The 23898-nt window shown below is 39.5% G+C and overlaps 1 protein-coding gene across 1 annotated transcript in view; it reads right to left on the reverse strand.

Annotated features, from left to right (window-relative positions):
* Nucleotides 1–23898, reverse strand: part of LOC113630607 (S-adenosyl-L-methionine-dependent tRNA 4-demethylwyosine synthase) — a 265650-nt gene that overhangs the window by 16081 nt on the left and 225671 nt on the right. Inside the window, exon 16 of the mRNA XM_027126212.1 lies at nucleotides 747–801. Within this exon, the coding sequence (XP_026982013.1) occupies nucleotides 796–801 (6 nt within the window). The 3' untranslated portion in view covers nucleotides 747–795. The remainder of the gene's footprint in view (nucleotides 1–746; nucleotides 802–23898) is intronic.

Raw genomic sequence — 23898 nt, forward strand, 5'->3', positions numbered from 1 at the left:
CAGGAGTCAGTGAGGATGGGAGGGAAGGCCTGGTGGAGAGATGCCCTGTACAGGGTGCTGTATCCATGCTGCAGCCCCAAACTGCAGCCCCCTGCCTGGGCAGGGACGTTTGCAGTTTCATGAGGTAGAATCTGGCTGCATTCCCTGCAGGGGCCCCACACAGACCCTTCCTCAACACTCCGCCATCCCAGGGCTGCCGGGATGTGTACCCAATGTCCTTACTGTACGCCTCAGGTATTGGGGAGCCCACACATGCCTGAGCCGGCACATGTGGCCAGCCCTCCTGGCTCCTTGCATGGCTCTCTGGACCAGCCCGTGGAGATCATCTGAGACACAGGTAACTCTCTTTGGTCTTTGCTTTTTAGACAAAGGAATTGCAAGTAAAGCTTTAAGAGATTAAGGACTGAAGAAAGATTGAAAAAGAGACTCTGTCTTCTCCTTGCCAAACAGAAACAGACCTGCCACATTGGTAGAGTGCACTAGAGTCCTCCAGAAACGGTTTCTAGGGTGTGGATTTCTGCAGAGATCCAACAGCCAAGAACCCCCGAGGGCTTGGGGGTCTGGCAGGTAGAAGACCCCCAGAAAACCCAGCAGGACCATGATTATGCAAGGATAAAAAGATACAAAAACTGTGCAGACAAAAAGACTGGCAGAGAAGACTACAAAATGTTAGGAAATTAGATTACATATGACATCGACCCTGGAGTCAGCCAGGCTTGGATTTTCATCTCAGCTTTGCCACTTACCGGCTGTGCTGCCTTGGGTATGTTGTCTAACTTCTCTAAACCCCAGTTTTCATCTCTGCAGAGGGAAATAATAGCACAAACTTCAGAGAGGTGTTGTAAAATTACATTACATAATGTTTGCAATTACACAGCAGAGTGCCTAGTCCTTAAAATAATGCTCAAAATGGGAAATGATTGATTACTGTGGCTTCTAAGCAGTGAGACTATGGGTAACTTTTTCCTTCTCTTTGCTTGTATCATCCATATTTTGTACGATGAACATGTATTACATATGCTGAAGCACAGCTTGGCAGCTCGACAAGGGTTCTTTCCATCTAGGCTTATTCAATGAGGCTCCTCACAAGGGTCTTCAGGCCTGCTGCGTGCAAACCATTCTTCTGCTGGAGGAACCTCTGCAATGGGGACCAGTGGGATAATGGGACCCAGAGGACTAGAAAGGAGCATCCCTGAAGACAACTGTGTTGTTTTCCTCTCTCTAAGAGACCAAAGACCCTGAAAGAACACCAAGCATCACTACGTGCAGGTAGCAAGAAAACACTGAGATGCTCTTTCAAGCACTATGCCATCCAAGATGCTCTAAGTTACATTCCTTTCCTGCCAATGTCACATAATGGGCAGAATCCCATTATGTGACACTGGGATATGGTTTGCCCCATATCCCTTGCCTGAGATATGGGGCAAACCATGGAGACCAAACAAAGGGCTCAAGCGGTCAAAGGCAGCTTCTCTGGAGCCCCGTCACCCCCCCGGCCTCACCCCTCCTTGGGGGCACAAAGGCTCAGACACCTTGGCTGGGCAGTAGGCAAAGTAACCAAAGCTCTTCAAACTACGGCAATTACAAGCAGCAGAGACAGCAAATAGGAAAGAGACAAGTGGAGATCCACTGCCTTTTCTGTCGGCCCTCAACAGGTGAAATACGTTTGTCGCCAAGAGGGTAAACCAACAGCTCATGGAATTTAGAACTGAGGATGACCTTACAGTTCTAAGCATTGATTCCCGTATGAAATGTGATTTACTGACACACCCAAGGTCAGTGAGAACTCAGGGAGTGATTTAGGTCAATTCAAATAGCAGGGCCAGGACTAGAAGGCAAGCCTCCTAGTTTCTAGCCAGGGATGCTTCCTCCAAAGATGGATATTGTTTTGCCTCAGATTGCTGAGATTACTGGTTCTGGGAAGTGCCACCTTCCTCAAGGTGCTTACTACAGGGGCCATTGTACAAACTGGAAGAAGGCAGATCTTGGATGCCAGTTGGGTAAGAATTGGAAGCAAAGCCTTCCTACTTGTCTTGTCCTGGGGCTGCTCTTGCAGACCCCAAACAAATGGCAGCAGGGCTAGAAGACACCATGCCAACCTCCAGTTGTTGTCTCCATGGCTCCAGCAGTGGGGCTGGTGATGAGAATGAGAACACTGACTTCTTTCCCAGCCTGGTCATTATCTGTGAATGGGAACAACAGATGAGCCCCTCACAAAAACCATGATAATGATCAGAAGACAGACTGACTGCCAAGTGCTGGAACAGACATGTCTCTACATGGGTGCTATCCATGATGTCTGGACAATGATATGTTTGGTCCTTGGAAAGTCATCATCTCCATCACTGATGACTAACATATTTTCAGAGACTAAACTGGGTGGATAAACGAGATGAATACAAAAATTTAGCTGCACATCAATAATTATTTTTTAAAGCTTTCAGATATAGTTCACATACCATGCTATTCACTCACTAAAGGTATATAATTCAATGGTTTTTAATAGATTCACATAATTTTACAACCATCATCACAACCTAATCTTGGAGCATTTTTATCACCCCCAAAAAGAAACTCCTCATCCCTTAGCTGTCATCCCCCAGCTCCCCAATCTTCTCCTGCCCTAGGCCACCACTAATCTACTTTCTGTCTCTACAGATTTGCCTATCTTAGACATTTCATAGAAATGGAGTCACAATATGTGGTCCTTTGTAATTGGCCTTTTTCACTTAACATAATGTTTTCAAGGTTCATTTATGCTCTGGATTAATTCTTCTTTTCATAGTTCTTACAGCATCTTTTCTGGATCTTTCAGGGCTTTCTGGGCCATCCTCAAACATTTTGGTTACTACTGGAAATCAGAATGAAAATAAATTCTATTTATCCAAACTTTTTGTGTGCTAATGGAGGTGGCATTGTATTGTTTCTAAGATGAGGTAAATCGATTTGTGTACCTGCACCAACAGTCACTAGATACCTCAGCTTCAGAAATGCTTAGCTGTGCTTTGTGGGTATAGTTTTCTGGTAATGTATCAATCTGGGGCTTATTGCAAGAAGCAATTATCCCCAAAATAACAGAGCTGTGGAATTTGGGAAAACTCCCTATTTCAACAGATGAATTTTCCTGCATCTTAGGGATACACTATCCTGCCCTTTGCTGAGTAGTATGTCAGGAAGACTAAAAATCAGAAGAATATGAAGAGACACCAAAGAGCCAGAGAACCTGTTTCTGACAGACTCACCTTTATTTGTTCATTATTCAGAAACAATTTAAAGGGCACCTACACTCTGTAGGCATTGAGCTAGCAGTAATAGTAATACAAACATGGGGCAATGATCCTTGTCCTCCAGGAGATCCTTGACTGGGACGCTGCCCAGAACACTTGTCTCTGGTGGCAAGTCAAAGGCAACCCAGAGGGAGATGATAAAATGTAAAAACAGCATAGATCCTTAGTGAAAGAGAACTGGAGTGAGATCCCACAGTCGTTCTGGTTCTGAGTCTCCTGTGGGGGCTGTAATCAGATATCAGCTGGGGCTGGAATTATCTGAAAGTTTGACTGGGGCAGAAGGGTATGCTTGCTGGGTGGCCCACTCCCAGAGTTGGCAAGCTGATGCTGGCAAGGTTGTTCCTCTTCACATGGGCCTCTCACAAGACTCTATGTGTCCTTACCACCTGAGGGCTGGCTTCCCCCAGAGTGAATGATATAAGAGACTCAGCTAACAGCTGCAATGCCTTCTATGACTTGGTCTTAGTCAGTCACCTACATGACTGCCACCATATTCTATCAGTCACAGAGCCAGCCCCAAGTCAATGCGGGAGGGACCACAAGGACATGAAAACCAGGAGGCAAGAGTCACTGAGGGCCATCTCAGAGGCTGGCTACCATAATATTCAGTTTTTCTTCCATTTTCCACCCTGAAGGTCAAAGTACAAATTCTTAGCTGCTGTTTGAATCTCTTCTTTAAACCTCTACCAGGTATTCATTCAACCACTGCCTGAATCCTTCTGGGCAGGAGTTCAAGGTCCTCCAACTCTGATCACTCTGTCCTCAGATGGCACTGACGTCCTCTGCAGGTTGAGTCAGTTCCTCTTCTATGTGAGACCTTCAAATACTTATCAAGAGCAACCATGTTCCACCAATAGACATTGACTTAGTCAGCATCAGACCCAGTGTGCTAGCAGCTGGGGGTACAGCAGTGAACAAGATACAGTTTTTGCCTCCAAAGAGCTCATTTTTGGTTTAGCTTCCTCACTCTACTCCAGCAGGCCCACACCACCCGCTATGAGCAAGGGACCCCTTGTCCATCTTCTCTATATCTGATCACAGAGAAATCTCTTCTCTTTTGCCAAAGCTCTTCTGGTAGCAAACAGCAGAGAACAAAACTCAGATTGCTTCAAGAAAGCGGATAAATGTGAACAAGAATTGGGATGGTAAAGTTGCTCCAAATCTGAGACAAATCTTTCATGTTCTTAAAGTATAGTTTAAGAGACCTGAAGCTGATTGATGGAAAGCAGCAGATTTTTAAAATACTGCGCTAATACCTAGCATCCTTCCTTAACTCTTACTAATTATAGTAATTATAAAGGCTTTTTCTATAGATTATTTTGGATTTTCATATCATCTGCAAATCATTCAAGTTCTGTTTCTTCCTTTCTAATTCATATACCTTTCCTTTTTTCTTGTTTTATTGTACTTGTTAAGACCTCCATTATAATATGGAATAGAAGTAGTGACAGTAGACATGACTACTTTATTTATCAATTCTTTTTTCTTCCAGCTCTGATAATGGCAGGGTAGCTTGTATCAGATGAAACCCACTTGCTGACAACTATAAGTTATGGACAAAATATTAAAATAACTGTATAATGTCCTCAGAGAGTAACCAAAAGCAGGCAGAAATTAGGGGAATGCAAGCCTTGAAAGAATGGAAGTAAACTCTGTGAGACTCACATTTAACCAGCTTTTCTCCTGAAGGCACTCCCCAGTCTGCCTGGAGCATGAGGACTGGAGTCCAAGCAAAAAGGAGCAGTCTTATTAGGCTGGAGAATCTGAGATGAGAGTTTGGAGCTGCCAGAGAAGTTTGCAATTGAGAGGTGGGGAAAATATGGGAAAGGAGGGGGCCAAAAATCTATATATGGATACCCCCTCAAGTCCTTGCTGACTCTGTAAATGCATATCCACAGGGAGAGACTCTACTGAGCCCATAGGAAAAGTATAGCTGGAAGGCGGAAAAGGCTGGGCAGAAATTTCAATAGAAAGGCACACTTCAGAGTTCAAGTCTCTCCAAATTAGAGGAGTTTGGTAAACACTTCAAGCTTTTCAACAAAACTCTAAAAAGGCCATGCCCTATGATTAGGAAGCACATCCCAGGACTAAGTGCTGTACCTTAGAACTAAAAGCAAAATTCAAATAGACCCATCCTAACAAAGCCTAAAACCAAGCCTTCACAAAATTCAGGTGATCTGACAGCAGATCTGCTAGATCTGCTAGAACAAAACCCAACATTCTTCAGAGGAAGATAACAGAATCCAGATTCTCTACAATGAATCAACCACAATGTCTCTACAATAAAAAAGTATGATACATATGAAGAAATAAGAAAATGTGATGACAAGTCAAAAGAAAAAAAGCAGTCAACAAAGAAGATCCACATTTAGGATTTAGGAGGAAAGGACTTTAAGTGATAAATATGTTAAAGGGTTTTATGAGAAGAATGGATATACTGGAGGAAGAGACAGAGAATCTCAGAAAAGATACAAAAACTCTAAAAAGGTACCAAGTAGAATCCCTGGAACTGAAAAATACAATATATGAAAAAAAATTTTTTAAATAATAGCATGAGATTAACAGATGATCACATGGGGGAAAAAAGAAGAAAGATTATTGATTTAAAGAGAAATAAATAGAAATTATCCAAAAAGAATCTGTGAGAGTATTTAAAGAAGAGACGAATGGAACCTCAATATCAAATACCAAATAGAGCCAGAATATTAAACATCTTAATATATGTATAATTGGGGTTTCAAGAGAAAAGAGGAGAATAGAGAATAAAAAATATTTGAAAGAATATTGGCCAAAATGTTTCCAAACTTAATTATAAACATCAAACATCATATATTAGAAGCTTAACAAGCCTCCAAAAAGAATCAATACCAAAACCAAACCAAACCAAACCAAAACAAAAACCTGCACTTAGCCACATCACAGATAAAAATAAAAGTGAAATAGAAAATCTTACAAGTAGCCAGGCAGAAATGAGGTATCATATACAGGGGAATGATTGACAAGCAACTTCTCTTCCGATAAATGGAGTACAGAAGACAATGAAATAATGTCTTCAATGTGTGGAAAGAAAAAAACTGTCACTTCAGAAGACTATACCCAGTAAAAACCATTCTTCAAAACTGAAAACGAAGAGATATTTTCAGGTAAATCAAAGTTGAGATAATCTGTTGCCAACAGACCTGCACTGCAAAAAGTGCTAGGGGAAGTTCTTTAAGCTGAAGGGAAATAATTGTCTTGGAAATCTGAATCTACAAAAAGGCATGAGGAGTATTGGAAATGGTTAATATGTGGGCAAATTTACAAGAGTAATTGTTTCTAAAAGGAATGATTTTTTCCTAGATATGGCTTTAATCAAGCAATGAACAGATCATCCAAGAAGATATAGTTTCATATAATAAAGCCTGCTCTCCAGAGTTTAGTTTTTTTAATCAAAACAACTTGAACACGTCGGGAAAAAAAAGTTGTTTTCCTATAGAAACTAAGTATATGATTTTCCTACTCAACTCCCCCTCTTTCTAAATAAATTTATATAAATAGTGCCATTTATCATTTGAAAATTAGTTATGACTAATTTTATTCACTTAACATTAAAGTCACCATCAGTTATGAATTTTGCTGTAAGTTTCCAGCTATACCTCTCTGTGCCTCTCTTTTGTGGGCCTCATGGACTCACTTTCATAACACTCTGCTCCTTCCTACCTTCCTTTCCCTACTAACCCCCTCCTCTGCTTATATAACCTCTTCAAATCTTTTGAGTCTGCTCCTTATTTATTTAATTTAATGGTTGACTTGTTGTTTCTTAAAATAAAAAAATACCTAAAGCAAACATGAAAACTTGTTAGCATATATTAATTCTGGGTGGTGAACATGAAAACTTGTTAGCATATATTAATTCTGGGTGGTGAGGCACCGGTGTTATTATTTATTCCATGTGCATTTCTACGTTTAAAAACTTCTCGTTAAAAATTTCCAGTGATTTCCATTGCAGAGTCACTGTGTATGAGTCAATTTCTCTTGAAATCATTTTTTATCAAAATAATAATTTACAGGCATGATTTCATAGAATATGTATACGAAAACATTCAAAAGAACGATACCTAAGTTACCATGTTACTTATTTATCAAAATGGGGAATTTGTTAATAATAAGTATTGGCATTTGTGATGAGAATGAAATTCATTAATTAATAGTCTCAGGACTCTCTCTTCTCTTTTACCTGCTGAAGACAATTTTGTCTTTCCTCTCTGTCCACACCTTCCAAGAAGAGCTTTGATGATATGAATTCAGGAGAATGGGTAGAAAGACACCAGGACTGGAGATGTAAAATGCTTAGAGATAAGTTGGGGTAAAGAGTGAATAATCAAGGGTTTTAAGGTTACCTGACTCAAGTAAATCAGAGGTGAGAGGGAGCCTCAGTGGAAAGGAACAGACATTCTAAGAACAGTGGCTGTGGGTTATAAATAAACCCACTATAATATTCTTTAAATAAGTAAACATTGGAATTAAAAAACTTTTAATTGCTGACTATTGTCTCTTCATTGTACTCAGGGCCTCAAGATTCATTTGAGTTACATACTTAACAATTACTGAAATGTATTTTCCTGCTGTACTGTTGGAAGAAACCTTATAACTTTGGGAAGGAGTGGTCAAAATACTACCTTCTCCTTGCTGAATTTCATTTAAATACCGTGATGATAGATGTTTGGCTTTAGAACCTTGAGAACATTTTATGATTAAGGTCTGAAAATATAAGGTATAATTTCCTAAACATCTGAGCACTTTAACGTATTTTTCAAACTGTGACAGCCTCTCCACCCTATAACCTTTTATGTATGTGTGGGTTTACACATATATTGTATATAGTACATATTATAATTATAATTCAGCCACCTTATCAAGTCTTATTAACTACTATTATTCACATTCAAAACTTTAAAATAAATTCCCCCATCCTCCCTCCACAGAGTAAATACTTTCACCATTTTGCACCATTTTCACATTAGAAAATGGCATATTTATCTTATTTCTTGATTGTTTAGTTTTAAGTATTAACTTTTTTTTTTTTTTTCCGGTACGCGGGCCTCTCACTGTTGTGGCCTCTCCCGTTGCGGAGCACAGGCTCCGGACGCGCAGGCTCAGCGGCCATGGCTCACGGGCCCAGCCGCTCCGCGGCATGTGGGATCTTCCCGAACCGGGGCACGAACCCGTATCCCCTGCATCGGCAAGCAGACTCTCAACCACTGCGCCACCAGGGAAGCCCAGTATTAACTATTGACTTCCTAATATGGAAGATGAGGATTTAACTTTCTTATAAACCTTCCCGCATGTTGTTATAATTTTGGGTGAAATCAATATTCAGAACCTATATAAGTATTATTCATGGCTGAGTGGTGTACTACGGAAACAATTTCTCCCTTATGCAACATCACCTTGGAGTTAGTCATGATTGTCTCATTATTTCATCTGCCTGTTTTCTACATCTATCAGTAATTGTAGATAAATGTATAACTCTGGCTATGAGTTATTCTAAGCAGCAGATGGAAGGCAAGGACTGGGACGCTATACCATTCGGTGTGTTCATTTGTACTTAATCCCCGTTTTCCCTGCAGTACCCTGGCCCAGTGCCCCGGAGTCCAGATTCCACTTAGATCAAGCTCTCCAAAGAAGAGCCCTGCAAGGTTCTGCTAAGGTGGACAGAGTCGACCACAGCTGCAGGGTGTTGGGGAGGACATGGAGATTCAACTTCTTCTTAGAGACTTTCCAGCAACCCTCCTATTTTGAACCCAAGCTGTATTTCCACTTTCAGAGATGCCTGTGGCCTCTGGAGTTCAGACAGGCACCGCCATGTTACACTTAGCCTTTCCCCTCTGCAAGCTTGAGTTTCCGCTTTCTCCAGTTTGCTAAGTTCCTTTCCATTCGTTCTTCTTATTTCCAGCTTCCCATACTTTGTTTCTATCATGACTTCTCCTGAAAACCGATTAATCCAACACCAGTAACCTTCTCTGAGTCTGCCTCCGCATCTATTAAATGAAACAGTCCTGCTCTCCTCCGCGGCATCCTGGGTTCCTGGGTTCACACACATCATCTCAGCATCATCCCGTGTGCTGCGAGGATCTCTGAGGGCTTACGGCCAGAGCTGAGGACGTGCTGGAAATGCTAGTGCTGGACCGAGGCCGTCGGTCAAGGTAGAAATGTCTTGGTTTCTCAGTGGCTCCCTGAGAATTGCACAAAAACTTTTTTTCAAATTTTTTGTTACTGCTCCTATTTCCAAGAGTTCTAGAAACAAATCAAGTCACCCATAGAGGGGATGAAGAGGGAGAAGAAAAGAGAGAGAAAAACAAAGGGGAGAAAAGGGGGAACACAAGGCGAATGGACTGCTGTCCTGCTGTGTCCCGAGTCGCCATTAGGGTGTCCCCTTCCCTCACGCACGTGTCCATGTCCCAAGTGGAGAGACCTCCACACCAGGGTGAACTCCACGATTGAGGCCCAGGCCGAGACTCCCGCAACAGAAAGGTTAAAGTGATAACGGCAAACTGATTGCTCTGCTTGACCTGGAGCGGGGGGTGGGGTCATAAATCTCCTGTGTCTTTGATTCTTCTTACCCTCTCCCTGATAAATCTGTTTTCAAGATGAAACATTATTCCACAAGCCCAGCTGGCTGATGGATTGGGAAACTTACAAAACTAACTCCAGTGAGTCCTTTGAAGTGGATCGAAACACAGGCTTTGTAAAAATGCATGTCATCCGGGATCACTGGTTCAAGGTTGGCAGCATGATTTCCTTTCATCACACAGGTCTTCACTTGGTACTGCAGATTACTTTCCCTCTGACTGCAAACGAATTTCCTGCTCCCTCCCAGAAGAGCTCACGGGGCTTCCCTTTCTCCCTCTACCTCTTCCCCCACACATGTGGAGTGTGCAGGGTCTCGCCCCGTAGCTCTAAGGTCATGGAAGGAAAGCCAGAGGTGACACCAGTCACTCCAGGCCACCTCTATATGGAAATTCAGGGAAAAAGTTCACAAAAGGCACTTTGTAGGAGAAAATAGGTTACAAAGGGGTAGCAGCTGGGAGCTGAGGAAACGGAGGGCCAGTGCCCAAGAGCTTTGGTCTTTGGGGCATTAAGAAATGCCAGTCTTCTTTATAACCAGTTGCCAGTCTCTGCTGACTGCTGAGTAGAGGGACCCTAGAGGGCCTGGGGGTAGGGGGGTGAAAATCCACTAAAATAGCCATGGAGTTCACTCTCCTCCCGGCATGTCTTCTAGAAGTCTCCCTGGGAACCAGATGTGCCAAAGGCAAACCTGGAGAAACAGAAGGGGGCTGGCGTGAAGTTAACCTCACTTCCGTCAAGCATTTGTCCAATGTTTTCCAGGCTACCCTTATACCCAAACCTCTGAGCTCCTCCCCTACTATCTTCCCATGACTGTCTCCAGAATCCTCAGCACAACTCTGTCCCAGACAGTGTCTCAGTATCACATCCCAAGATACTCCATCATCCCCAGATCCAAGTACATACCAGAAAATGACAAAAGTGATATTAAACCATTACTCACGATCACCATGAATTTTTTTGCCAGGAAAATAAGCTTCCAACTAATTGATGGGAATGTAGAAGGGAAAAGAAGCCAAGCTTCATAGTGTTAATCTAAGAAAAACTGCAAGGACAGCAGGGGGCTGCATGAGCAGGGTATCGAGATGAGATTCCACAAACCACGGCATGAACCAGTGAAAATCTCACTGATGGAACAAAAGGCTAAATCCCAAAGTCATCAGGATTGAAGTATCCCTTGGATAAGTCTCACCTGCTCAATGACGCTGGATAAGTGGACAAAAAATAAGTAAGGATCTAAAAGAAATTAATAGGATAATTTTTTAAAATCCCATAGGCCTTATGGATGTGTATCAAACTTCACCTCTGATAATAGAAAATCCATCTTCTCAAGCACACGTGGTATATTGACCAGAACTTATCAAACATTAGGTAACAAAGAAAATATCACTAAATGACAATAAACTTCATCTGGAAAAATAAGCATTCAGTAATAGCCTGGAAACGACCACAAAATAAAAACTGAAAGGCAACTGGTCCTATTTGGTATTAAAATATACTAGAAAGCTTTGATAATTAAAATAGTATAGTGTTAGTACATGAACAGATAAACAGACCAGTGGAAAAGAACAGAATATCCAGAAATAAATGCAAGTACATGTAGAATTTTCATGTATGATAAAGGTGACACCTCAAATCACTAGGGCAAAAAGAGAACTTTTCTTGAGTCTTTTTATCAGGAGAGGCAGCCTGTCCTGCCCCTAACCCACCCGGATAGTAAAGGTGCCTGCGTCAATACTTCCAAAACAAGTGTCAACAGTTTATAAGAAAATCATGACCACCTAAGCTACAGAAAGCAATGGGCTGAGGACAAGGAGAGTGGATGAAATGAAAGAGATGTTTAACAACATTCACAAAAGCAAGAATAAAAAGTGGGCCGGTTCAGCTGGATTTTTTGCAGAAATTGAGAAGCTGATCTTAAAATTCATATGAAAATTCAAAAAGACCCAGGAGCTGGAAGACTTGCAACTCCTGATTTCAAAACTTGTTACAATGTTAGTGCTATAAGTTTTGCCAGTAAGTGGTACTGGTATAAAGATTAGATAGATAGATAGATAGATAGATAGATAGATAGATGGAAGAGAATTGAGATAACCCCCCCAAATATATCTACATTTACAGTCAATTGATTTTCAACAAAGATTCCAAGAAAATTCAATAATAAAAGAATAGCCTTTTTAACAAATGGTGGTGGGAAAATCGTGTGTCACATGAAAAAAGATGAATCTGGACTACTTCCTGACACTATAACAAAAATTAACTCAAATGAATCAAAAATTCAAATGTAAGAGCTAAAACTCTTAGAAGACAGAGGAGAAGACCTTCATAATCTTGGGTTAGGCGATGGTTTCTCAGCTATGACACCAAAAGCACAAGCAACTAAGGAAAAAATAGATAAGTTGGCCTTCATCAAAATTTAAAACTTTCATGCTCCCAACAGCACCATTAATAAAGTAAAAAGACAACTCACAGAATGGGAGAAAATTTTTGCAAATCATATATCTGATAAGGGACTCGTACCCAGGATATTTGAAGAACCCTTACAACTCAATAATAAAAAGTTAAATTATTTTAAAATGGGCAAACGATCTCTTCTTTGTCCTAAGAAAAGATACAAATGACCAATAAGCACACAAAGAGATGCTTGAGATCGTTAGTTATCATGGAAACACAAAACACAACCACAATGAAGTATTACTTCATACTCACTGGGATGGCTACAATCAAAAGGACAGATAATAACAACTGCTGGCTTAGATGTGGAGCAATCAGAGCCCTCATAAACTGCAGGTGGGAATGTAAAACGGTGCAGCCCCTTTGCCAAACGGTCTGGCAGCTCCTCAAAATGCTAAGCACAGTGTTACCATATGACTCAGAATTCCACTCCTAGGTACGTTTCCAAAAGAAATGAAAAAGTCTACACAGACTTGTACTCGAATGTTCATAGCAGCATTATTCTTATAGTCAAAAAGTGGAAAAAACCCAAATGTCTCTCAACGGGTAATTGGATAAACAAAATATGGCACATTTGTATGACGGAATACCATTTGGTAAAAAAAGAGAATGAAGTACTGATACAAGCTACAACATGAATGAAACTCAAAACACACTCAGTGGAAAAAAAGCCAAACACATAAAGAACACATAGTGTGTAGTTCCATTTATACTGGCTGTCCAGAAAAGGCAAATCTATAGCTTTCTTTTGGACTGACAGGAATGGTCTCAAATTACATTGTGACAATGTTTGACCAATTCTGTAGATATGCTAACAATCATTTAATCGTACCTTTATTGTTTTTTATTGTTTTTTTTTTTTTTTTTTTGTGGTACGCGGGCCTCTCTACTGCTGTGGCCTCTCCCGTTGCGGAGCACAGGCTCCGGACGCGCAGGCTCAGCGGCCCTGGCTCACGGGCCCAGCCGCTCCGCAGCATGTGGGATCCTCCCGGAACCCGTGTCCCCTGCATCGGCAGAAGAACTGCCAACCACTGCGCCACCAGGGAAGCCCTAATCGTACCTTTAAAATGGATGGATTTTATATTATGTAAATTACATTTCAATAACGCTATTTTTTAAAAGTGGCTCTGTATAATTGCAAAAGCAGCCAGAGCCCAGCACCAATGGCCCTTATTCTTTAATGGATTCTTATTAACAATACTGCACCACCTATGCTCTTAAGTGTTCATAAAATTGTGGGAAAATCATGCACACTAATGACTTTGAGTTAAAAAAATGATTCAGAAGAGTGAACTCTGAATGTGAAGTATTAGTCATTCATGCTGTGGTGCTCGAAGTATGGCTTCTGGACCAGCAGCATCGCCTTTACCTGTAACAATGCAAATGTGGGGGTTCCACTGAATCAGACCTCCCAAATCAGAAACTCTGGGGGTGGGGCCCAGGAATCTGTATCTTAACAAACTCTCCAGGTGATACTGATGTATGTTCCAGTTTGAGAATCAATCCTTTACTCAATCAATTCACTTATATTTTTCTTTTCATGTATGTGTAACAAAAAGATATGATTTAAAAATCTATTGCTAAAAATTCTAAAAAATCTTTGCGTAGGCATAAAAATAAGAATTCTAAGTCTCACAGATGTAAAAAACAAGCTTATGGTTACCAGAGGGGAAGGGGAGGGGGGAGGATAAATTAGGAGTTTGGAATTGAAATATACACCCTACTATATAAAAAATAGATAACCAACAAGGACCTACTGTGTAGCACAGGGAAGTATACTTAATATCTTGTAATAACCTATAATGGAAAAGAATCTAAAAAAGAATATATATATATTCTGAATATATATAATATATATAATGTATATAATAACTTGATCACTTTGCTATACACCTGAAACTAACATGACATTATAATTCAACTATATTTCAATAAAAATTTTAAAAAATATGAATTCTAAGTCTTAAGAAAACATTGTGTCATCATTTCATTAGTGCTACCTAAAAAGATGGTGGATCTGACAGTCAATGAAGTCTTGGGTGAATGAAATCCACAGGCAGGATATTGCTGTTGGCACACACAAGGGTCAGGGCAGGGCAGGGGACCGGCTACCATGCTGCAGCTACTCCACAGACCAACCTTGAGACTGTACCTGGATTTGTGCCCTCTCCCCCTTTGTTTAGCATCCCGCACTCTGGCTTTGAGACTTCTCTGGGGCGCCTGGCAGAAGAACCCCCCGATTCCAGCATCTCTTGGATCAAGGCTGCAGAATCCTCCAGCAGATCCTCAGTATCTCTGGTCAGCTAAGATTTCTCTCCATTCTTAAATTCCCACCCAGCCTACATATCTCCTTGTACTTCTTTATGCTCATTTCAAAGGGAATTAGGGGACAGGAAAGGAAAATGTGGGTTCAGTCCAATGTCCTAAACAAGAACACCTTATACTTTTCAAATAAATGATTTTGATGCTATACAAAGATAAGGGGGAAAAAAGCTAGAACCCTAACACCAAACTCTGAGAAAACAAACAGCAATAGAAATGAGGAAAAGTCTACCCAAACCTCAATGACAAATACAGAATAAAACAGTGGCAAACCAAATCTAACCGTACATTAAAGAGTCATGGCCCGCTAGAATTTATCCCAGGCATTGAAGACAGTTGACTACTAAGATGTCTAATATTATGAAATGACATAAAAACTAGGTCCAATATGAAAAATTATAATTTCTTCCAGTGTCTCCTGACTTGCTCCCTTGAGGACCTGTTGCCCTCTGGTCCGGATGACAGGCATCGGTGTGGGACCCCTTTGCATCATCATTCTGGGGAGTCCCTTCACCTCTCTCCTGGATCAGATGCCCTGTTTCCTGGGTACCAGTTCTTGGTATTTCTTGGTTGTCTCCCTCATTTTGTTGGAGTGTACTCTCTGATAGCACAACGAAAAGGGGTGTGTGGGCAGAAGAGCTGTATTTTGAGAACCCTGCATGTCCAAAAATAGCTTTGTTCTCCCCTCACTTTAACTGGGTACTTGTGAAATTGCTTGTGACAAGCACGATTACTCTTTTACTGCACTGTGGACGTTCTGACTGATGCAGACTTGACACTGACTCAAAACGTATAACAGTAGTTAATAAAATAATAAGTAGCTGCACATGTTATTATATCTAAAAAGTGCATGTGTCAAAAATAAATTTTGCTATGAAATCAATGCTGGGAGTTGTTATGGACTAAATTGTGTTTCCCCAAAATTCATATGTTGAAGCCCTAACCATAACCCCTTGCCACTCAATGTGACTGTGTTGGAGATGGGACTTTTAAGGAGGTAATTAAGGTTAAACGGGGTGATATAAGGGTAGGGTCCTAATCTGATAGGACTGATGTCCTTGGAAGAAAAAGAAGAGAGACCAGAGATCTCTCTTTCCCCATGCATGCACAGGAAAGTCCAGGTGAGGAGAGTATCTGTTGCTGGACGAATGAATGAGTGGCCATGGTGTGGGTCTATTTTCATTTGTAGCTTCAGTTCTGGAGAAATTTCTGGATCTGTTAATTTCCTTATATACATCCTTCTTTTTCTCTGTGCTCTATCTCTAGAACTTCCATTCTTCGGCTATTGGACTGCTTCAAGTAGTCCTTGAATTTTCTCATCTTTTCCTCTCCTATTTTCCATCTCCTTTTGCTCTACCTTATGGGAGGTTTCTTAATTTTATTTTTCAAACATTCTATTGCATTTGTCATGTCTTCTATCATTGCTTTTAATTTCCAGGTGTTCCTTTTTGTTCTGTGTCTCCCCCCCGCCACTTTTTTAAAGTAGCATCTGTTCTTGCTTAATGAACGTATTATGCTCTCTTACTTCTCTGAGATTATTACTGACTGTTCTTTTTAAAGTGTTCTTGTTCCTGAATTGTCTCTCTTTCCTCCCAGGTGCTTGCTAGTTGTCTGCATAATAATTTTTCACATTAGAGCATTTCCTTAGCCTGATGTACTTGGTGTTCTACTCATGTTTAGAACTTGAGGACTAAGCAGCTGGTTGAAATGTGTGAACCCACAGACTGTGGCCTTGCATGGAAGATGGTCTGACGGGGCAATTTCGTTGGAAATACCCAGTGTCAGGATCTTTAAGTCTTTTCCCTGGTCTGGTCGGGACTGTCAGCGGGAGGTTGTCTGAATATGGGGGCTTAGTACGGAAGAGGACTGGGGGTGGGTCTCTGTATTCAGAATATAAATAATCATTTTATTTCAGTATAGTTCACCTGCCTCAGCTGGGCTAGTGGCCCCCATCCACTACAGCCCATACCCACTTCTCTGATAATAAACCTCTGGCCTTTGCCAAGTAGAGGAAGGAAGTTATGGGCTATACAGAAGGGTGGGAGTGGGGATTAAAGATCTAATTGCTTTTTTCTTTTTCTTTCCACTTTGAAATAATTTTAGATTACATCAAAGTTGCCAAAACTCAGCTTCCCCCAATGGAACCATAGTACAATGATCAAATTCGAACCAGCCAAAGGAAGAAACACATAGGGCAGAGTCTAAGATGGGTCATCCTTTCCCTGTGGAGTCATGGATGATGTTATGTCTTCTGAGCCATGATGTGTAACAATACACACACACAAATGCTAACCAGGTAAGTCCACTCAAGCTTTGATGTCTAGAGGTTTTATGGAGGTTTCATTACATAGGCATGACTGACTGATTCACTGCCATGTGATTGAATTCAACTCCAGCAACACCCCCCCCACCCCAGATACTGGGCTCATATCATGTGGTCCAAGAAGCCTACCACAAATAACTTCAATAGCATACACTATCAGGTGTGATCTGAAGGGCCCATGATGAATAACAGACACTTGGGAAATGCCAAAAGTTTAGAAGTGAGCCAGGGACAATGGCTAAACCTCTCTTTGGGTGACACAGATTTCCTTATTACACATACTAGATCAATTTGGGAACAACTGACATCTTTACTTTGTTGAGTCCTCCAATCCATGAACATGGTATGCTGCTCCATTTATTTATCTTTGATTTCTTTCATCACTGTTTTGCACTTTTCAGCATACAAAGCTTGTATATGTTTTGTTAGATTTACAGCTAAAATTTTTATTTGGGGGAGCTATTGTGTTATGTTTTTAATTTTTGTTTTCAATCATTCATTGCTAATATATAGACAGACAATTAGTTTTTACGGTTTACCTTGTATTCTGTGACCTTGCTAATAACCTCATTTACTAGTTCTAGCAGTTTTATTATAGATTTTGTGGGATTTCTGCACAGATAATTATGTGGACAGTTTTACTGCTTCCTTTCCAATATGTATGTTTTTACTTCTTTTTCTTGACTTATTGCACTGGCTAAAACTTTCAGTACTATGTTGAACAGGAGTGTTAAGAGTGGCTATTCCTCCCTTGTACTCAATTTTAGGGGAAACACATTCTATCTTTTAATATAAAGTATGATATTACCCGTAGGTATTTTGTAGATGTCCTTTATCAAGTTGAGGAAGTTAGTTCCTTCCTCTTTCTAGTTTGCTGAGTGTTTTCACAAATGGGTACTGAATTGAGTTAAATGCTTTTTCTATACCAATTGATATGATCATGTGTTTTTTTTTCCCCCACAGATTGTTAATAGGATTACCTTGATTGATTTTTGAATGCTAAACCAGCCTTGCATTTCTGGAATAAAGGCCACTTGATGGTGGTCTATTATTCTTTTTTATATGGCTGAAATTGATGTACTAATATTTCATTTAGTATTTTTATGTTTATGAGGGATATCGTTCTGTAGTTTTCTTTTATTGTATTATCTTTATTTGGTTTTGATACTAGGATAATGATAGCCTTATAAAATTATTTGGGAAGTTTTCCTCTCTATTTTCTGGGAGATTTTATAGAATCGGTGTTACTTCTCCGTTAAAGTTTTGGTAGAATTCACAACTGAAATCATCTGGGCTGGTGATACGGGTTGAATTGTATCCCCTAAAGATTCATATGTTGAAGTTCTGACCCCCAACACCTTATAAGGCGACTTTATTTAGAGATAGGATTTTTAAAGAGGTAATTAAGATAAAATGAGATCATTAGAGTGGGCCCTAATCCCATATGCCTGGTATCCTTACACGAAGAGATTAGGATACAGAAACACACAGAGAGGACTATGAGAAGACACAGGGAGAAAATGGCCAACTGTGACAGCCATCTGCAAGTCAAGGAGAGAGGCCTCAGAAGAAACCAACTCTGCTGACATCTTAATTTCAGACTTCTATCCTCCAGAACTGTAAGAAAACAAATTTCTGCTGTTTAAGCCACCCAGTCTATAGTGCTTTTGCTATGGCAGCCTAGCAAACTAATACACTGGGAATTTAGTTTTTGGAAGATTTTGAACTACAAATGCAATGTCTTTAATAGTTATAGGAATATTAAGAGTATCTATTTCATCTTGATTCAGTTTTAGTAGTTTGTAGTTTTTGGAGGAATTGGTCCATTCATCTAGGTTATCAAATTTATGGGTATAAAATTTTTTTAACATATATTTTGATATCAGGCAAATTTGTCTTATACTTTATTTTTTTATTTTTCTGGCTATGCCGCATGGCTTGTGGGATCCTAGTTCCCTGACCAGGCATCGAACCCAGGCCCTCGGCAGTGAAAGCACAGAGTCCTAACCACTGAATCGCCAGGGAATTCCCAGGTGTAAAGATTTTTTATTTCCTTTTTATTTCTTAAATTTGTGTGAGTTGTGTAATGATGTCCCATCCTTCATTTCTGATATTAGTCATTTGTATCTTCTCTCTTTTATCTTTGCCAACCTTGAGAAAAATGTATTAATTTTAATGATCTTTTCAGAGAATGAATTTTTAGTTTCATTGATTTTCCCTACTGTTTCCTTCATTCTGCTTGATTTGGGTTTATTTTGATCTTCTTTCTCTGATTTCTTGATGTGGAACTTTCAATTATTGGTTTTAGGCCTTTCTTCTTTTCTGATTATAAGCATTTATTATTATAAATATCCTTCTAAGCTCTGCTTAGAATGTCAAATGTTGATATGTTTTATGTTCCTTTTAATTCAGTTCAAAAATATTTTCTAATTTCTCTTCTGATTTCTTCTTTGACCCAGGGATTATTCAGAAATGTGTTAGTTTCCAAATATTTGGGGTTTTCCAGATATCTTTCTGTAATAAATTTCTAATTTAACTCCACTGTAATCAGAGACTATACTTTGTATTAATTGCATCTTTTTGAAAGTATCAAACTTCTGGCCTAGAATATGGTCTATTCTGAAAAGAATGTGTATTTTCTTGTTGCAAGCGTTCAGAACTGCCATCCCAAAACATGCTGCTTTGGCCTATTGATTATTTTGAGCTGAAGGCACTTGAGACACAGCAGATAAGAAGGGCTCTCTGACCCCCTTTTTACATAAAGGCAGGCATAAAGTTTCCCATGAGAAAGGCACCTTCCCTGCAACAGGAAGACTATTCTTATCATCAGAGACTGGGAGTCAATGCCAAAATGCACGTGTACAAACAAAGTTACTAAAATAACCCTTACCTTCCACTAGCTTCCTCATATATTCTCTGGTCCCTGTTCTACAATTCACTGCCCCTAGCCCAAGCCCCTTTGCCTGTCACATTCACACAATTCAGTGTTCTTTGTGTAAAAAGGTATATAAGCTTTGGGGCTTAACAGCTTCTTCAGGTCTTCATTTCCCATCTGAAGACTCCCATCTACATGGAAGAATGTTAAATAAATCTGTACACTTTTCTCCTGTTTATCTTCCTTATGTCAGTTTAATTCTTAGGCCAGCCACAGAACCTAAAAGGGTCAAAGGGAGTTTTTCCTCCCCTATAGTGCTGTTGGATGGAGTGTTTTATAAATATCAATTAAGTCAAGCTGATTGATAATGTTGTTTAAGTTCTTCTACATCCTTACTGATTTTCTGTCTGCTTGCTTTATCAGTTATTGAGAAGATTGTTGAAATATCCAACTGCACTGGTGGTTACAGCCACTTCTGTCTGCACTGCTATTGGTTTTTGCTTCATATATTTCAAAACGCTCGTTTTAGATGCATAAGTGTTTAGGATCATTTTGTCTTCCTAATGAATTGAGCTCTTAATCGTTATGAAATGACCTTTTTATCTCTGGTAATACTCTTTGCTCTGAAATCTACTTTGTTTGATATTAACATAGCTATTCAGCTTTTCTAAAAGTTGGAGTTGGCATGGTATATTTATTTCCTTCCTTTTACTTTTAACTTATTTGTGTGTCTTTATATTTAAAGTGGGTTTCTTGAAGACAGGATATAGTTAGATCATAATTTTTTGTCCCATTTGACCATCTCTGCCTTTTAACTAAAAGGGTACCTGTATATGCTCTTTAATTTAAAAGGTGTTTATACTACTTATATTCAATGTGATTAGTGATATGGTAGAATCTAATTCTACCATTTTGCTACTTGTTTTCTATTTATCCCATATGTTCTTTGTTCCATTTTCCTCACCTTCCTAGTACTCTGTCCAGTGCTATTATGGCTGGTGGGAACAGGAACTCTTTCTGCTCCTGTCTGAACTCTGAGGATTATTCCTGCTTCTCTTTTCAAAGGATTCTTTCTCAATGCCAAGTCGTTCCTCCGATTGGAACTCAGCTAAAGACTAAGCACCCTCTGCAGATCTCGGGCGTTTTCTCTCTATGCAGCTCTCTTTTCTCCAATACCCTGCCCTGAAAACTCTATACATCTTAGTCTCTCTGGACCCCCAGCACTGTATCCTCAAGCCAGGAGGCTACTGGGCTCTGCCTGGTTTTCCCTCCAGGCACCACGGCCTGGAAGCTCTCCTTAGGCTACAAGCTGGGGCAAGATGGGGCTCATCTCATTGTTTCCTGTCTTTCAGAGATTACCATTATTCATTGCCTGCTTGCACTGTCTAGAGAGTCATTATTTCATATAATTTGTCTGATTTTATATTTTTATATAAAAATATATTTTGGATATTTTGCCCAATTTTTGGTTGTTTCAGGCAAGTGGGTAAATCCAATCCCTGTTACTTCCTCTTGACCAGTAACCAAAAGTCACACACATACAAATTTTATATGTGATAAAGGAAGCATATCAAATCAATGGTAAAGGATATCTTACATCATGAATTGTTTTAGAGAAAGCAATTAAATATACGAGAAAATATCAAATTAAACCTTTTTTCATTAGATACACTGAAATAAACTCCACAGAGGCAAAATTGTAAAATGAAATTCTAAACCTTAAAACATGAAAACATTAAAGGAAAATATGATGACTATATTCATGATTACTATATGGGCAAAAACTTTCTAAAAATAGTGAAAAAAGTATAAGTAAAAATAATTCAAAGGTGACTTTTTTTGCTTGCTATTGATAAACTTTTATTTTGGAATAATTTCAGATTTGCAGAAAAATTACAAAGATAGTATAAAAAGTTTCCATATAGCCCTCACCCATTTTCCCCTAATGTCATCATCTTACATTTTCATGGGACTTTTTGTCAAACTGAGAAGCCAACATTGGTACATTTCTATTAACTAAACTCTAGACTTTATTCTGATTTCATCAGTTTTTCTACTAATGTCTTTTTTTTCCTGTTCAGGATTTGATATATCTAACTCAAGACACATTACTTTTTTTTCTTTATTGCCTTATTTAATCCTTTATTTAATATCAAAGAGGTAGACATTATTATTTTTTTAACATCTTTATTGGAGTATAATTGCTTTACAAAGGTGTGTTAGTTTCTGCTGTATAACAAAATGAATCAGCTATACGTACACATATATCCCTATATCCCTTCCCTCTTGTGTCTCCCTCTCACCCTCCCTATCCCACCCCTCTAGGTGGTCACAAAGCATGGATCTGATCTCCCTTTGCTATGCAGCTGCTTCCCACTAGCTAGCTATTTTACATTTGGTAGTGTACATATGTCAGTGCTACTCTCTCACTTCGTCCCAGCTTACCCTTCCCCCTCCCCGTGTCCTCAAATCCATTCTCTACGTCTGCATCTTTATTCCTGTCCTGCCCATAGGTTCTTCAGAACCCTTTTTTTTTTTTAGATTCCATATATATGTGTTAGCATACGGTATTTGTTTTTCTCTTTCTGACTTACTTCACTCTGTATGACAGACTCTAGGTCCATCCACCTCACTACAAATAACTCAATTTTGTTTCTTTTTATGGCTGAGTAATATTCCATTGTAAATATGTGCCACGTCTTCTTTATCCATTCATCTGTCAATGGATACTTAGGTTGCTTCCATGTCCTGGCTATTGTAAATGGTGCTGCAATGAACATTGTGGTACATGACTCTTTTTGAATTATGGTTTTCTCAGGGTATATGCCCAGTAGTGGGATTGCTGGGTCATATGGTAGTTCTGATTTTAGTTTTTTAAGGAACCTCCATACTGTTCTCCATAGTGGCTGGATCAATTTACATTCCCACCAACAGTGCAAGAGGGTTCCCTTTTCTCCACACCCTCTCCAGCACTTATTGTTTCTAGGTTTTTTGTTGATGGCCATTCTGACCATGAGGCGATACCTCATTGTAGTTTTGATTTGCATTTCTCTAATGATTAGTGATGTTAGGCATCTTTTCATGTGTTTGTTGGCAATCTGTATATCTTCTTTGGAGAAATGTCTATTTAGGTCTTCTGCCCATTTTTCGATTGGGTAGTTTGTTTTTTTGATATTGAGCTGCATGAGCTGCTTGTATATTTTGGAGATTAATCCTTTGTCAGTTGCTTCATTTGCAAATATTTTCTCCCATTCTTAGGGTTGTCTTTTCATATTGTTTATGGTTTCCTTTGCTGTGCAAAAGCTCTGAAGTTTCATTAGGTCCCATTTGTTTACTTTTGTTTTTATTTCCATTTCTCTAGGAGGTAGGCTGTGGTTTATGTCATAGAGTGTTCTGTCTATGTTTTCCTCTAAGAGTTTTATAGTATCTGACCTTACATTTACGTATTTAATCCATTTTGAGTTTATTTTTGTGTATGGTGTTAGGGAGTGTTCTAATTTCATTCTTTTACATGTAGCTGTCCAGTTTTATACCATGTTCTTGGATTGGAAGAACCAACATTGTGAAAATGACTATATACTACCCAAAGCAATCTACAGATTTGATGCTACCAACTGAATGCTATCAATTGGTATAGCTATCAAATGCTATCAAACTACCAATGGCATTTTTCACAGAACTAGAACAAAAAATTTCACAACTTGTATGGAAACACAAAAGACCTTGAATAGCCAAAGCAATCTTGAGAAAGAAAAACGGAGCTGGAGGAATCAGGCTCCCTGACTTCAGACTATACTACAAAGCTACAGTAATCAATACACTATGGTACTGGCACAAAAACAGATATATAGATCAACGGAACAGGATAGAAAGCCCAGAGATTAACCCACGCACATATGGTCACCTTATCTTTGATAAAGGAGGCAAGAATATACAATGGAGAAAAGACAGCCTCTTCAATAAGTGATGCTGGGAAAACTGGACACATTACTTTTAAAAGACATATTTTGACTAAAAATCTTTTGATTACT

The sequence above is a fragment of the Aethalodelphis obliquidens genome, unplaced genomic scaffold, assembly GCF_003676395.1.
Source record: "Aethalodelphis obliquidens isolate GAN/ISIS:26980383/991018 unplaced genomic scaffold, ASM367639v1 scaffold30, whole genome shotgun sequence".
NCBI classification, from domain to species: Eukaryota; Metazoa; Chordata; class Mammalia; order Artiodactyla; family Delphinidae; genus Aethalodelphis; species Aethalodelphis obliquidens.